Genomic DNA, 15,337 nt, shown 5'->3' on the forward strand with positions numbered 1-15,337 from the left:
AGCATCTTTTGCAGTTTCCAACGGCGTCTGAAGGCCTACTTCTGCTAGAAATTCTTTAAGCACTGTCTGACAACTGTTTTCAGTAACATGGTATGCTTTTGATCTCTGGTTAAAAGTCTCACAGAATTTAAATGGAAAATTTTCTCCTGGGATAAAAACAATTTCTTTTTGATGCGCAACTTGTCGTTTTGCTCCTTCTGGTTCGAATGCGTCTCGATCACTTTGTTCATAAGAGCTTACACTAACTGTCAGGTGTGAGTCAGATTCATTGCGAGATCCTTCGATTATTTCTTCTTTGTTAAGGGCATTTTTGTAATGGGATTCAATGAGTAGAGCCCAATGTTTGGTGAACTTTGGACTAAAACTGGTAGACGGGCTGGAGTCGACTGCTCGAGATAAAACGAACAGTTTAGCTTGACCACGCTCGCTCATTTCAAAAAGAAAATGAGTACGAGTGAATTGAACCAAATGAATTGAGCTATTGTTTGAGGCAGAAACAAGTAAAGAAACTATCCTAAGCTGGACAAAATGGAAAAAATGAACAATTACCAAATGCAGGAGTGAGTTTAAAAAGCAGTTTCGCCAACGTTAGTCACAAATAAAAAAAAAACAACGCAGAAACTATCCTAAGCTGGACAAAATGGAAAAAATGAACAATTACCAAATGCAGGAGTGAGTTTAAAAAGCAGTTTCGCCAACGTTAGTCACAAATAAAAAAAAACAACGCAGAAACTATCCTAAGCTGGACAAAATGGAAAAAATGAACAATTACCAAATGCAGGAGTGAGTTTAAAAAGCAGTTTCGCCAACGTTAGTCACAAATAAAAAAAAACAACGCAGAAACTATCCTAAGCTGGACAAAATGGAAAAAATGAACAATTACCAAATGCAGGAGTGAGTTTAAAAAGCAGTTTCGCCAACGTTAGTCACAAATAAAAAAAAACAACGCAGAAACTATCCTAAGCTGGACAAAATGGAAAAAATGAACAATTACCAAATGCAGGAGTGAGTTTAAAAAGCAGTTTCGCCAACGTTAGTCACAAATAAAAAAAAAACAAAGCAGAAACTATCCTAAGCTGGACAAAATGGAAAAAATGAACATTTACCAAATGCAGGAGTAAGTTTAAAAAGCAGTTTCGCCAACGTTAGTCACAAATAAAAAAACAAAGCAACCACTTCAGACATTATTGTTAGCAAAAATTGCTCATGAAAACATACAAAAAACGTCTAGCCTTTTAAGCAAAATTACATGAGAATTACCGACAAGTCTCTATACATTTTTGCAATTTCTTTTCACTATTTCATGGACTGGAAAAAAGTCTGAAAAGAGTGACATACGCACTTTTTCCATATTTTGAAACTATTTAATAAGCACTTTATCCACACTTTGGAATTATATATCAAGATTCGTGTTACAAAAATATGGACGAAAAGAGCATAAACAGTTTTTTAAACTATGAAAATGTATGATGAGCGTTTTTTTCCATAATATGAATTTGTATGATAATATATTTTTTCATAATTGAAAAAAAAAACAGCAAAAAAACTTTCTTTCAAATTCTGTTTTGTATAAAAATAACCTAAATAGGATTTTCTATGACAGGAAAAGCCATTACATGCTGCCGTTACCACGCCGATAAACCATCTGGCGATATTAGCCATATAAATTAAATTTAACTTTTTCACACTGAATTATAAACCAAAACAGAAACATTTTGTATATGGCTAGAAACCTTTTTGAACAATTTCCATGATTGAGAAAAGAAGCTTGTTCAAACAAACTTAGGTTTGCCATAACATATGAAAACAAAATAATTGTGTCTTAAAAAGACACTTATTGTTTTTGATTTTTGGATTTGTTGAGTAAAAATGTTATTCTCGGCAACGTTTTAGACTCAAAATATCAAAATTTGCCATTGGTTTTTTTTTGTAGAAAAATCACTCGGGCACAGAAGCAAATTTGCAATCAAAAATTGAAGAAGCACTTTTTTGCCTCAAAATTGTATTTTTATAGTACAAATGAACGATAAGAGTTTGTTTGTTAATTTTTTTCGATGCTTAAATATTATTTGATTTTAAAAAGTTTTAAGATAAATTTCCGAACTCGTTTTGTTTGAAAAATGCTTAGAAACAATAGCAGATTTAGACCCCCTCAGGGATTTGACCCCTTGCCGACCCAAAGGCTTTTTTGACCTGTTTTTTCAAAATTTTTAATGTGGCCCAGAAAATTTGGCCAAATTAGTGCTCGAGAAAGCTCGAAAAGAAAGCTCGAAAAAGAATTCTGGACGACTTAAAAAAAGGTCGACAAAATTTTAGAAAATTAATTGAAAATCCGCCCCCCTTAAGAAAAACCTAGATCCGCCCCTGCTCAGAAATCGTTTTCTTTGAACGAATTTTTTCCAAAGTACGATTTTTTCCATTGTACGATTTTTTTCCAAAAACTGATATCGTGAAAGCATTTGGATTTTTCTGCAAACCTTTGGCTATCAAAATTTCCTAAGCAATCTGAAATTTTTTTTACTTCTTGGCATCAAATACGTGTTGTATAAATTATTCAAAAGGAATTTCAATAATCTCACTCGCAAACATCACTAATTTCAATGAATTGAAACTGCTCACAAACATCAGAAAATTGCTTAAGAAATTAATTTAGTGAGAAATTTTTGTTTTCGATAACAATGTTTTTATTAGGTATAAAATCGTTGAATTATATAAGATATATCAGTACAGACATGAAATGAGATTTGAAACGTTTCAATAGTCACGAATGAAAATGAGTCAGAGTTGTATTATCAACAGTCTTCAGCTGTTTGGATAACGATAGTTCAATTTGGAATAGAGGACTCTTCTACGATGCATGTTCTTACCAGAGGTGCGCATTCTTTGAGAAGTTTTTCTGCCAATTTTTTGTTTGCGCTGAGAAAATTTTCTGACTTATCTTACATCAAGGTCACCCATTTATCAGCTGAGATTACGCATACAAAAATGTAGTTCATAACAGAAGCAAACATGTCAGTCACTTTCACTGTAGAACCTTCCAGCATTTTATCGGTCTTTAGCTTGTCAATTGTCAGTACAAGCAGTTTGGTAATAAACCAGGCAACAAACTCTGCTATTATCCAGAACAATATAGACATAATAAGCCAGAAGTTCCTGTCATGACTAATCCGATTCCTGCTGAGGAAAAAAAATTTTGATGTTTTTTTATGAATGCGGTCGCAACACTCAGTGCTACTTGCACAGAACTGAACTATCCTTGTTCAACTTACCCATGTTTCAAAATTGTATCAATATTTTTTATGAGTGAATTTAATATCGTCGAATCATCAGTTTTCAAGCCTAACTAATTGATCTAAACATTTTTAGAGCTTTTAGCTTCATGCCGTCTTTAGGCATAGAATTTTGCAAATTGAGGCCCCCCGGGTTGACCAAAAATTCTTATCCTACAATTTTCACATCTAAAAAATCGTACAAACAATTCCATAGATACAGAAAAACTTAAGAAAAATCTACGATAAGCTTTTTTCGTGTATGAAAATTGTTGGATACGCCAAATTTCTCGAAATTTTTAGGATGTGTTCGTGATCGAACACAAGTGACTAGACCCTTGGGTCACTCAAAACTAGAATCATCAAAAATTTGATTGTCTGGCATTTACAAATTCACAATTCATTAGAAAACGACTTGAAATGTTTAAGAGTTTTTTTCACAAATCATATACTGAAAGCTTCAAACTTTTAATTTTTGGCAATTATTTTCAGAGATGATTATTTTTAAAATTAGAATTTTCAAGTTATCAGACATTGATCAAGGCACACATAAACCTGTCAGAAAAAAAAAACAATTAGGAGTTTCCAGCCTGTTTGAAAAAATGCTATCCAGAGAAACGGAAAAAAATCCAACTTTTGTGTATCCAGGATTATGTTACGCAGACAAAAACTTTTTTTGGAAAGTATTTCTCTGAGTAAAAATTTCAATTAGGGGTTTGGGGCAATTTCAATTTTAATTGTAAGAGTTTTTGTTGTCGTCATTAGAAAATGCTAGTCATTCAATTTTCATATAAGGAAATTGTATGGAGCTTTTCTTCTTCCAAAAACAAAAGAAACATTTTAATTTTTCATGACTAGACTGTTTGTTTTTGTTTCAACTAGCCGCAAATTTTGGTTAGATTCTTTTTTCAATGATGTTTTGAAATTGTATGAAAATTGTATGATTGGCATTTTTCAATACAGTTGATTATGGAATTGTATGATAATTATTTTCGGTGTATGGAATTGAAGATGAGCATTTTCGGTTGATGGAGTTCAACACGGGACAGAATTGAAAACACCCGTACAGTCCGTACAGCTGCTGTACAGTGAAACATGTGTATATATAAATGCGCGGCTGCTAAAATCGGAAGATTTCCCCGCAATTTTTCAATGTCCTTGAAATTTTATTTTCACGTCTATTCGAGCTATTTCACTTTATCTCATCTTGCCTAAACTTCTAACAAAAAAAATAAACGATCAAAGCAAATGTTTGAACCTGTACAGCAAGTCTTGTAGCATCTTTTGCAGTTTCCAACGGCGTCTGAAGGCCTACTTCTGCTAGAAATTCTTTAAGCACTGTCTGACAACTGTTTTCAGTAACATGGTATGCTTTTGATCTCTGGTTAAAAGTCTCACAGAATTTAAATGGAAAATTTTCTCCTGGGATAAAAACAATTTCTTTTTGATGCGCAACTTGTCGTTTTGCTCCTTCTGGTTCGAATGCGTCTCGATCACTTTGTTCATAAGAGCTTACACTAACTGTCAGGTGTGAGTCAGATTCATTGCGAGATCCTTCGATTATTTCTTCTTTGTTAAGGGCATTTTTGTAATGGGATTCAATGAGTAGAGCCCAATGTTTGGTGAACTTTGGACTAAAACTGGTAGACGGGCTGGAGTCGACTGCTCGAGATAAAACGAACAGTTTAGCTTGACCACGCTCGCTCATTTCAAAAAGAAAATGAGTACGAGTGAATTGAACCAAATGAATTGAGCTATTGTTTGAGGCAGAAACAAGTAAAGAAACTATCCTAAGCTGGACAAAATGGAAAAAATGAACAATTACCAAATGCAGGAGTGAGTTTAAAAAGCAGTTTCGCCAACGTTAGTCACAAATAAAAAAAAAACAACGCAGAAACTATCCTAAGCTGGACAAAATGGAAAAAATGAACAATTACCAAATGCAGGAGTGAGTTTAAAAAGCAGTTTCGCCAACGTTAGTCACAAATAAAAAAAAACAACGCAGAAACTATCCTAAGCTGGACAAAATGGAAAAAATGAACAATTACCAAATGCAGGAGTGAGTTTAAAAAGCAGTTTCGCCAACGTTAGTCACAAATAAAAAAAAACAACGCAGAAACTATCCTAAGCTGGACAAAATGGAAAAAATGAACAATTACCAAATGCAGGAGTGAGTTTAAAAAGCAGTTTCGCCAACGTTAGTCACAAATAAAAAAAAACAACGCAGAAACTATCCTAAGCTGGACAAAATGGAAAAAATGAACAATTACCAAATGCAGGAGTGAGTTTAAAAAGCAGTTTCGCCAACGTTAGTCACAAATAAAAAAAAAACAAAGCAGAAACTATCCTAAGCTGGACAAAATGGAAAAAATGAACATTTACCAAATGCAGGAGTAAGTTTAAAAAGCAGTTTCGCCAACGTTAGTCACAAATAAAAAAACAAAGCAACCACTTCAGACATTATTGTTAGCAAAAATTGCTCATGAAAACATACAAAAAACGTCTAGCCTTTTAAGCAAAATTACATGAGAATTACCGACAAGTCTCTATACATTTTTGCAATTTCTTTTCACTATTTCATGGACTGGAAAAAAGTCTGAAAAGAGTGACATACGCACTTTTTCCATATTTTGAAACTATTTAATAAGCACTTTATCCACACTTTGGAATTATATATCAAGATTCGTGTTACAAAAATATGGACGAAAAGAGCATAAACAGTTTTTTAAACTATGAAAATGTATGATGAGCGTTTTTTTCCATAATATGAATTTGTATGATAATATATTTTTTCATAATTGAAAAAAAAAACAGCAAAAAAACTTTCTTTCAAATTCTGTTTTGTATAAAAATAACCTAAATAGGATTTTCTATGACAGGAAAAGCCATTACATGCTGCCGTTACCACGCCGATAAACCATCTGGCGATATTAGCCATATAAATTAAATTTAACTTTTTCACACTGAATTATAAACCAAAACAGAAACATTTTGTATATGGCTAGAAACCTTTTTGAACAATTTCCATGATTGAGAAAAGAAGCTTGTTCAAACAAACTTAGGTTTGCCATAACATATGAAAACAAAATAATTGTGTCTTAAAAAGACACTTATTGTTTTTGATTTTTGGATTTGTTGAGTAAAAATGTTATTCTCGGCAACGTTTTAGACTCAAAATATCAAAATTTGCCATTGGTTTTTTTTTGTAGAAAACTCACTCGGGCACAGAAGCAAATTTGCAATCAAAAATTGAAGAAGCACTTTTTTGCCTCAAAATTGTATTTTTATAGTACAAATGAACGATAAGAGTTTGTTTGTTAATTTTTTTCGATGCTTAAATATTATTTGATTTTAAAAAGTTTTAAGATAAATTTCCGAACTCGTTTTGTTTGAAAAATGCTTAGAAACAATAGCAGATTTAGACCCCCTCAGGGATTTGACCCCTTGCCGACCCAAAGGCTTTTTTGACCTGTTTTTTCAAAATTTTTAATGTGGCCCAGAAAATTTGGCCAAATTAGTGCTCGAGAAAGCTCGAAAAGAAAGCTCGAAAAAGAATTCTGGACGACTTAAAAAAAGGTCGACAAAATTTTAGAAAATTAATTGAAAATCCGCCCCCCTTAAGAAAAACCTAGATCCGCCCCTGCTCAGAAATCGTTTTCTTTGAACGAATTTTTTCCAAAGTACGATTTTTTCCATTGTACGATTTTTTTCCAAAGACTTGTCTTTGGAAAGTTTTTCCATTGTACGATTTGTTTTCCAAAGACTTTTTATATGAAGTTTTATGATGTGCATTTTTCTTCTAAATGATATGCAATTTTTTGTCGGGTTACAGTCCAGAAACCCCTTATTGAAACAAGCATTTTTTGCAGGTGGTAGTTAGTCCAAGCTCGTTAAATTGGTGACCTTGTGCTGTAAACTGAATTTTGAAAGCCTAAAGTGAAAATTACTTTGATAGTAAAAAAGTGCTTGAGAACTGTATACAGACAATATTACCAAATGACTTACAGTTTTGTACATCAATTATCAATTTTTTATCTAAAAAACTTTCAAGATTTGAAGTAAGATCAAGGAGTGTTAAAGACTGGAGTTAGAGACTGAGGTTGATCTGGGGTTTGAATATTGTAGAAATAGTTGAAAAAAAAATAAACAGCAAAATGAGAATGACTTGACAAACTCAGCATTATAAAAGTACCAATTTAATTTTTTTGACTCATTGAATAGTTCAAGTTTGAGCTAGTGTCTTTTTTAAATGACCCTGTCTGAGTTTATTCCATTTTAACTAACTTGAAATTTTTGATTATGATTTTTTTAATTCAATCTGAAGTGGTCTCACCTCAACAGCCCCATTGAGACTCAAATGGCTTTGTCCAATGCCAGGGTGTAATCCATCGTTGCTCGCCGGTCTGGTAATTCATATCGATGTGCTTGGTTTGCTTTTGCAGAGCAGAACTAGTGCATATCTTAATGGCATCTGGTTGTTCTCTTTGATGTTGGTTGGCCCATTACTTTTTACACTCATTACAATTATTAGTGATTGTAATTAGATAGCACCTTGCTTGAACCACTACTGTATTTTTTTGGTACTCAACTTCACTCTTAGTTATGGCTTTAGTTTGTTGTTTCTTGGTGCTCCAACTGATCGTTTTCCCTGTTTGTGCAAACGAAAGCTGTAGCCAGCAGTTCACCTTGTACCAACAATATCCCCAGGCCAGTCGGCATCTACGGATGTATATTGGTTGACACCATCCGCGTATTTGTTATAGCATTCTTTTTCCCCTTTCATCCAATTTTCAAGGATTCGTTAGAGTTGAGACACAGTAGTATTGATATTCGGCGTGGTTTGGTTATTAGTTAGGTTTCCTATTGCGCCAATTTCTCGGTTAACCTCAACCTTAATTGATACTTCCTCTTCTGACCCTGCTCCAGAACAGTATATCTTCACAAAACAAACGCTGATAGCTGCTGGGGTGCCCACTGGTGGGCATATCGCTAGTGCAGCACCCTCAAAGCAGTAAGTGATGAAAAACCCAGACAAAGCGCTTCTTTCATACATCTCAATTTTTTAGAGGAAAATGGCCAGCCATCTTTTCAATTTTGTCTTGACATCTACACCAAAGAACGATGTCATCTACCAGAACAAAGATCGTTGCATCAACTAATCCTCGACATACAGAAAGTTTTGCTGATTTTAGCAATTCTTCTTCAGTTAAGAAAGAGCTCAGTTTCTGGTATCGGTCTCTTTCTGTTTACCGCAGAACATGGAGACTTCGTTCAAGCAAACACACCTGTTTTCCGGCGCTATTGAAGAACTCTGGCGGCTTCATCTATATTGTCATTGATAGAGGAGAAATAAGAAAAGCTCACTTCACCTATATGTGATGAAGTAATAGATCATCATGTGCTTCCCGGTGCAGTGGTATCCTCTTCGTTTCGGGCTCACAACTCAAGCAAACAAATCGTTGAAATCTATTCCTTCCACTTGCACGGAATGAATACGACATCTTTACTAAACATCGGGCTTTGACCCGCTCCACCTGTCCCGACCTCTCATCGTCTACTAACAAGTCTATTTTCCATGGATTCTAGAAACTATACCGCCGCCACTGCTCCTTCCAGATCTTAACACTATTTCTGAACAGCCCTTTGGCTCTTGAATTCCAATCACTGTAGCATGAGTGTAGGCAAGTCCGTATCAAATGGCTGGAATTGGCGACCTACTGACATGTGCTCTTGACACTATATCATATGTGAACTTATTGGTTTCTTCTCTCACTGATCGTATTCAGTAGCCTCCACTGAATCTGCAATAATTTTGTCAGTTGGTACGCGTGTTGTTTCGACGGTCGGTGACATGCTTGGATGCTCATTGTCAAGGCACCCATCTGTTGATAGCTCCAGGGTTTGAAATGGCCCACTGTCAGCCATGAATTTGTCTGGAATGATATCTCATTAAATGCCCCGCTTTAATATCGTTCCATCCGTCTTGTCTATTTTTTCATCAGCAAGTAGTTTTTGCTCTTCTCATCGAGCCTATGATAAAACCTTTTTTACCTTTTGGTTTTAGTTTTGTCTGTGCATACAGATTTAGTTTTTGGTTTTAGTTTGTGCATATCGATCAGTGAAAGGAGCTCATTGTTGCTGGACATCGGACACAGGTTTAGAACCCCTCCCAATTTCGGGCAACAGTATCGAGTTTGCTTGCACCCGACTTTGGTATCTTTTTTTCCGGCCAGTAGAGAAAACGCGCTGCTTAATCTAGCTAGTGTGAAAAACTGGGCACCTCAACTTCCTACTGCACCTAGTATTCTCTACAAAATCTCATAAATGTCCAGAATACAAACCTTTTTTATCAGCTTGCAGGCACTTTGGCCTTTCATGCTCAGACTGAAAACTCTAGGAGTTCAGTTTGACATGACTTCTTCGGCGGGTAAAGGGGCAAAGCCAGCCAACTGAATTTTCTCATGCATGCTCGGTACTTCCTTTAGTCCCTGGATATCATTGAAAAACCGTTGTCCCAGTGCCGTTGCTCTGTGCCACAGCAGCTGCTTCATGCTTTAAAGAAGCTGTCAACTTTTCACAGAACTCTAGCTTGTCCACATGGACCAGAAATGAATGATCCTGCTTGTTGAGCAGCTCCAATCGGCGTTACCACTACTTTGCATCACTGGTCTCCATTTCTGTCTGGGTAACTAGAGTCAATGGGTTCGACCTGATATTGCTCTACAGATTGAAACTCTTGCCATGCTACTTCACAAGTAGCTTTCAACCATCTCGTGCCAGCAGATGAGAAGACTCAACGGCAAAACTAAACTTTGGCCCTCTATTTAACTCTGAGCCCACGCTCATCATAATTACCTTGTAGATAGGCACAACAGCGTGTATTGGAAAGTGTAGCTCCTCATAGCTTCTAGGCAGCTTTTATTAACCTTTTCCACTAATTCCTCACCTTTATTCCTTAACAGTGCTCCTTTGGGGTTCTCCGCCCTTTTTTGTTCCAGCTGACAGAGCGCAAACACACTGCACTGTCGAACATAAAAAAAAACGAAGCATCCTTTATCCACAATGAGACCAATTCCCTTCATTGGAGGTGGTGCACAACAACTGAATAACACTGTCCTCTCCAACTTGCAGTTCTTTGCGAATCTTTTAGTTTGCGCACATTCGAGGCAACCTTGCGTCTTTACTTCTGACCCACTTGCTTCGGTCGACTTGCTACCATCACTTCTTCATTTCCAATCTTTCGCCACATAACCTTACCGACCGAACTCGTAGCAGCCATTGCTTGACTCTCTGTTCCTCTTCTTCACACTTTGCATGGCTATGTGACTTGCTCAGCCCTCCTTGCAGAATTGAGTTTCTTTGACATATTTTAGTTCTTCAATCTCAATTTCAGCTCCGGAAACGTCTTGGCTGGCTTAGATCTCTCAAGCACAAAAAAACTCATAGCTGTCCGGTAACCAAAGATCAACAAGTTATTGAAAAGTGTGTCCGTGATTGCTTCTCGAGTATCCCTCAACCGTGTCGTCAGCTCATGGCAGCGAACAATGTAACCATCGTTATCATCTGCCTCTGATCCTACACGCAGCTTCGCAGGCTGGTCTTCTGGTTTGACCACCTTTGGCATCTCTAAACTACAAACAATCTCTTGAAACAGCTTCCAGGCCTACATCCAATCCGTTTACACAAAGCAGTCCGTTTACACAAAGACGTTCTTTAAGTGCATCGAAAAGGCGTGGGTTAGAACCAGAGCCAGATAACCAGATGCGACACAGTGCTGCGTTTGTCTTTCATCTGCTCGATCAATACATCCCGTTCCTGCGTCTTGGTCCCGTTGGCGGCTCTAATCAGCCATCGGAATCCCGAGGAAAATAGACTCATTATCCGGAAGATCAATTTTGCTTATCACTGGCATGAAGAGGCCCATGTTGTGCTTCAGCACCGAGCAGGATTTTTTTCGATTTTTCACTGAATTAAGCCAGTTTGAATTCCATAATTGCTAAGGCTTCTAGTTAAAAGCCAAAACACTAACAAAAATTTTTTTTAAAAATAGAAATCTGGCTTTAACACTAGTTTGTTCAGTTTTGACCTCCGAACTGTTTTTTCTTCATATAATCTATTTGACCTTAAAATCGTCTGACCACGATTTTGGTTAAATACCAATATGAGGTCAAAATGTGCAGTTTTTGAAATGAAAGCGAATTTGGCAACAAGATTAAAACGGACTTGTTGCGAAATGAGTAGAACTGTAAACGTTTTTGAGCTTTTTTGCTGGTTTCCCTTTAACAATTAACGAAATGCTGTATTGCTATAAATTGCTCCAAAAACAAGCGAACTCAGGAAATTGGCAGCAAAATGTGCGGATTCCGCAACAAAATCTGCAAAATCCTGAACAGTATATAGATTCCAAAAACAAACAAAATTGTATGCGGATATTTGAATTGCGCTGGCGTGTGAACCTCAATTGTAAATGGAATCTGAAATTTGTATGCGGAAACCGCTTAGGTTTGCGAAATCCGCCTACAATGTGCAGTTTTCTCGTAGTTTTGCGGACCCTGGAACAGCTAACTGTAATCGTTTGTCGCACACTCCGCGGCAAAGCTAGAGTACCGAAAAAAATAACGTTACGGCTATTCGTGCGCAGAGTCTACTTACTTTTTTTTACTATATTTTAAAACCTACCGACACGAAATTGTGCGTTAATCCAGTGCACAGCTTAGAAACGTAATGATGTGATCTTTGTTCTGAAAGTTTCCATGCATAGTGATCCATCAAAAGCAGAAAAAAATGAAACTTAATATTGGACTGAAAGCTAAGTTTGGAGAATGTAGTTCTGCCTGCCCACTCAAACTAGATTGTTTACTGCCTAAAAGACATTTACAAAGTCATTAATTTTTAAAGTTACGCTATATAGTCTTATAATTGAATTTGTGAATGGTTTTTTGGAAACGTATTTAAATTTACCTCATATAAGAGGTCTTTTGTAATTAATTTACCTTTTTAAATATTGTTAAATTTAGGAACGTGTTAAATTTAAATTTTTTCCTTGATATGAAGAATCATTTGGAGGCATAAATTCTAGTGTTCTTCTGCTGCTTGTCAAAACTTGATGAGATTTCAATTACAGTTTTATTTTGAGCCGGCGGCTAGAGTCTTCTGATTACATTTTTTGGATCTACCTACAATTGCCCCCTTTTAAGAAGGGGGCAATTGTTAAGTAGATTAAAATAACGCATTTTCGACCAATCAAGTTGCAGCAAAATTCGAATTTAAAAAAGTTCTTGTGCTGTTTACTGCTTTTTTTATTAGGGGTGGCACTTCTTAAGTAGATACCAAAAGGAGGGCAATTGGAGGGCAATAAGATGAATTGAGAAATCATCCTGGTTTTTATCTTGATTTTTTTTACAGATACGTTTTCCGCTAAATTGGCAAAAAAGCGAAGGCTTGAAAAACTCATTACAATTTTGAGAAACAAATCAGATGCACTCGAAACTTTATTTCTCAAGTCAAAGCTGACAAATCCTCAGCCAAGCACAACATTTAAACAGAAAATTTCATCCATTTTTTTGCCCAAAATGTTCAGCTGGTTGTTTTTTGCCTCTTGTCTTATAACAATTTGATCAGCTGCAGATTTTGAAAACACCGCAGCAAAGTTCAAACTTCCTTGCCGTTTTTTTGCATCATTGTACAAACTGCTTTCAGGTTGATAAGTTCAAGATTGAAGCGGTGTCTCTGGGTCGCATCAAGAAGATAGTTGTCGGACACAATTCAACAAAACCAGGTAAAAATCACCAGTGCTATAAGCCGATAAAGCATAAGGCAGATGAAGCAAAAAACCGAAAAATACCCTGCCTTTCATATGATTTTTAGCTAGTTACCAAAAAAATTCATCATAGCCAAAAAGTGTCCTTAAATAAAGGGCAGAAATTTAATTTTTCGGTCTATTGGAACACTTTTCGGTATTCGGTATAACTCTATATCGGCTTGTTGCACTAGCACTAAACACCAAAATTAGTATGTTTTTGGAAAACTTTCTTTGTTTTTGAAATTTGTTGATAAAATGTAAACAATTTACCTGTTCGCTTGAATAAATGGTTTTTAATTAACATTCAATTATGTTGGTAAACACTATTTTAAAAAATGTACATTTTTTTGATACTTTGAAACGGACCACAACTGACAACGAAAATCGAAATTTAACCTCAGGGCTGAATTTCGGATTTTCTCGAGTTGGAGAAAGGCGAGACGGGTTGCGTTTAAAAAAAAACGTTTACGAAAAGTTTGTCCAACTTTTAATTTCAGGTCGACCTTGAAAAAAGAAAAGCCTGTCTTGACCAAATTTTCTGAGCAGGAGGAAAACTTATGATGCGCTCACCCTCGGCAAAATTAGTATATATTGGCGCCAAAGGCGCCTTTATAAAATTTTAGGGTCGTTCACTAAAAGTTGGATACGTTGAATTAGTACCAAAGGGTATCCCTCGGGTAATCCGGGGGTTAAACCCCCGCACCCCCTATATCCCCTAATGGATATCCTGTTTTCTTTTATGCAGTACTAACTGCAGAAATGAACTTACAATAGAGCTTTACAGTTCCTTTACTCAGATTCGGTATTAGGCTCTTTTTCCAACCCCTCCCCCCACCAAACATAAGCAACAATTTTCAGGCGTAATGAGGTATTTTAAAAAGTTACATGTGAAGACCAAATATGTTTGATACTCGTAGAAAGCGACGAGGTTGCTAAATCACCGCATCTCAATAGCAAGGCCCGAATGCTACAATTCAAACATTTAGATCTCCAAAAATTTCAATAATAGATCCAACGGTTCTTATACGAGAAAAAAATTGCGATGCTTGCTATACGCATGCAAAATTACGTTGCGGTACAAGAAAAAAGTTTTTGCTGAATTACTGATTGTTTAACCATGAAAAAATTGAGCCAGTATGATTTTTGGAAACTGTATTTTTTCATATATTTTTTGATTTATTATATAAATCGTTGGAACTAAGTTTTTGCTATTCGGTTCCGAGGGATCTCAAAGTTATGTTTTTAGGTTCAACTTTTACAAGTCGTTTAAAAAACCAAGTGAATCATGATAATGACATGAGAATTGAAAATCAAAACTATACGAACATATCAGTATGAAAAGGACCACCATACCAGCTGTTGGTCCATATGGGAACAACCCCCCCCCCCCTAAATTGACCAAGGAAACAATCTCCCCCTACAAATAAGATGACAAACTCAATCAGTAAGGCCTGTGTGCTATGCTCAAATCTGATTAGCTGGAAAATATATTTTTTAACCTAGTGAACAATGATATCCCTTATTTGATTTAGGGACTGCGGTCTGCATTTAGACACTGTAGTAACCAATCAGAATCGAGACAAGGAAGATATGAAATTCATTTCTTTCTTGTTTCGATTCTGATTGGTTAATACAGCGTCTGAATACCCGTTTGTCTATATACTGTTATGTAACCTTGATTTAGGAAGAAGGTAAATGACTTGGTTCCAGCTATTCTTACGGTGGCGTGTCATGGAGCCAAATACCCGGATAGCCGAAAAATAAAGTCGTTCCCGGATAGCCGGAAAATAAATTCGTTCCCGGATAGCCGAAAAATAAATTCCTTCCCGGATAGCCGAAATTTCGGATCTTCTTAAAAAATTATCCCCATTCTACCCCCTACCATTTCTTAATAGGTTGGTAGATTCGTTACTAGGTACCATTAGGTACCATAGGGGAGAGAATAGTTAAAGAGATGCTACAAACTTACTTAAAAATATCGTTTTTTATTTGGTGTACCCCCTCTCTCTACCCCCCACCCACACTTAGTCCCATCATTTTTCCTTCCCGCTCCCTTCCCCTCCTCCCAATTACCCCCTCCCCCTACCAACATTTAGCCCACCATTCCACCCCCGGCTATCAAAAAAATAAACAATTAAGGGCCCCCAACCAAAACTATTATCGTTTATAATTATAATGATGGGGCGGATCTATGATTTTCTCGAGGGGGGGAAATATTAAAAAAAAACAGGCATAAATGCCGTTTTCGGGATTTTTTTGAAAAATT

At 36.2% G+C, this 15,337-nt stretch overlaps 1 protein-coding gene across 1 annotated transcript in view; it reads left to right on the top strand.

The window, feature by feature from the left end:
• Positions 1-13,047, top strand: part of LOC134856480 (uncharacterized) — a gene marked incomplete at both ends in the record, with an annotated part of 57,507 nt that extends 44,460 nt beyond the window's left edge. The window contains 1 exon segment of the mRNA XM_063872749.1: positions 12,969-13,047. Coding sequence (XP_063728819.1) covers positions 12,969-13,047 — 79 coding nt within the window.
• Positions 13,048-15,337: the final 2,290 nt, after the last annotated feature.

This window comes from Symsagittifera roscoffensis, unplaced genomic scaffold (genome assembly GCF_963678635.1).
Source record: "Symsagittifera roscoffensis unplaced genomic scaffold, txSymRosc1.1 SCAFFOLD_321, whole genome shotgun sequence".
In the NCBI taxonomy this organism is placed as follows: domain Eukaryota; kingdom Metazoa; phylum Xenacoelomorpha; order Acoela; family Convolutidae; genus Symsagittifera; species Symsagittifera roscoffensis.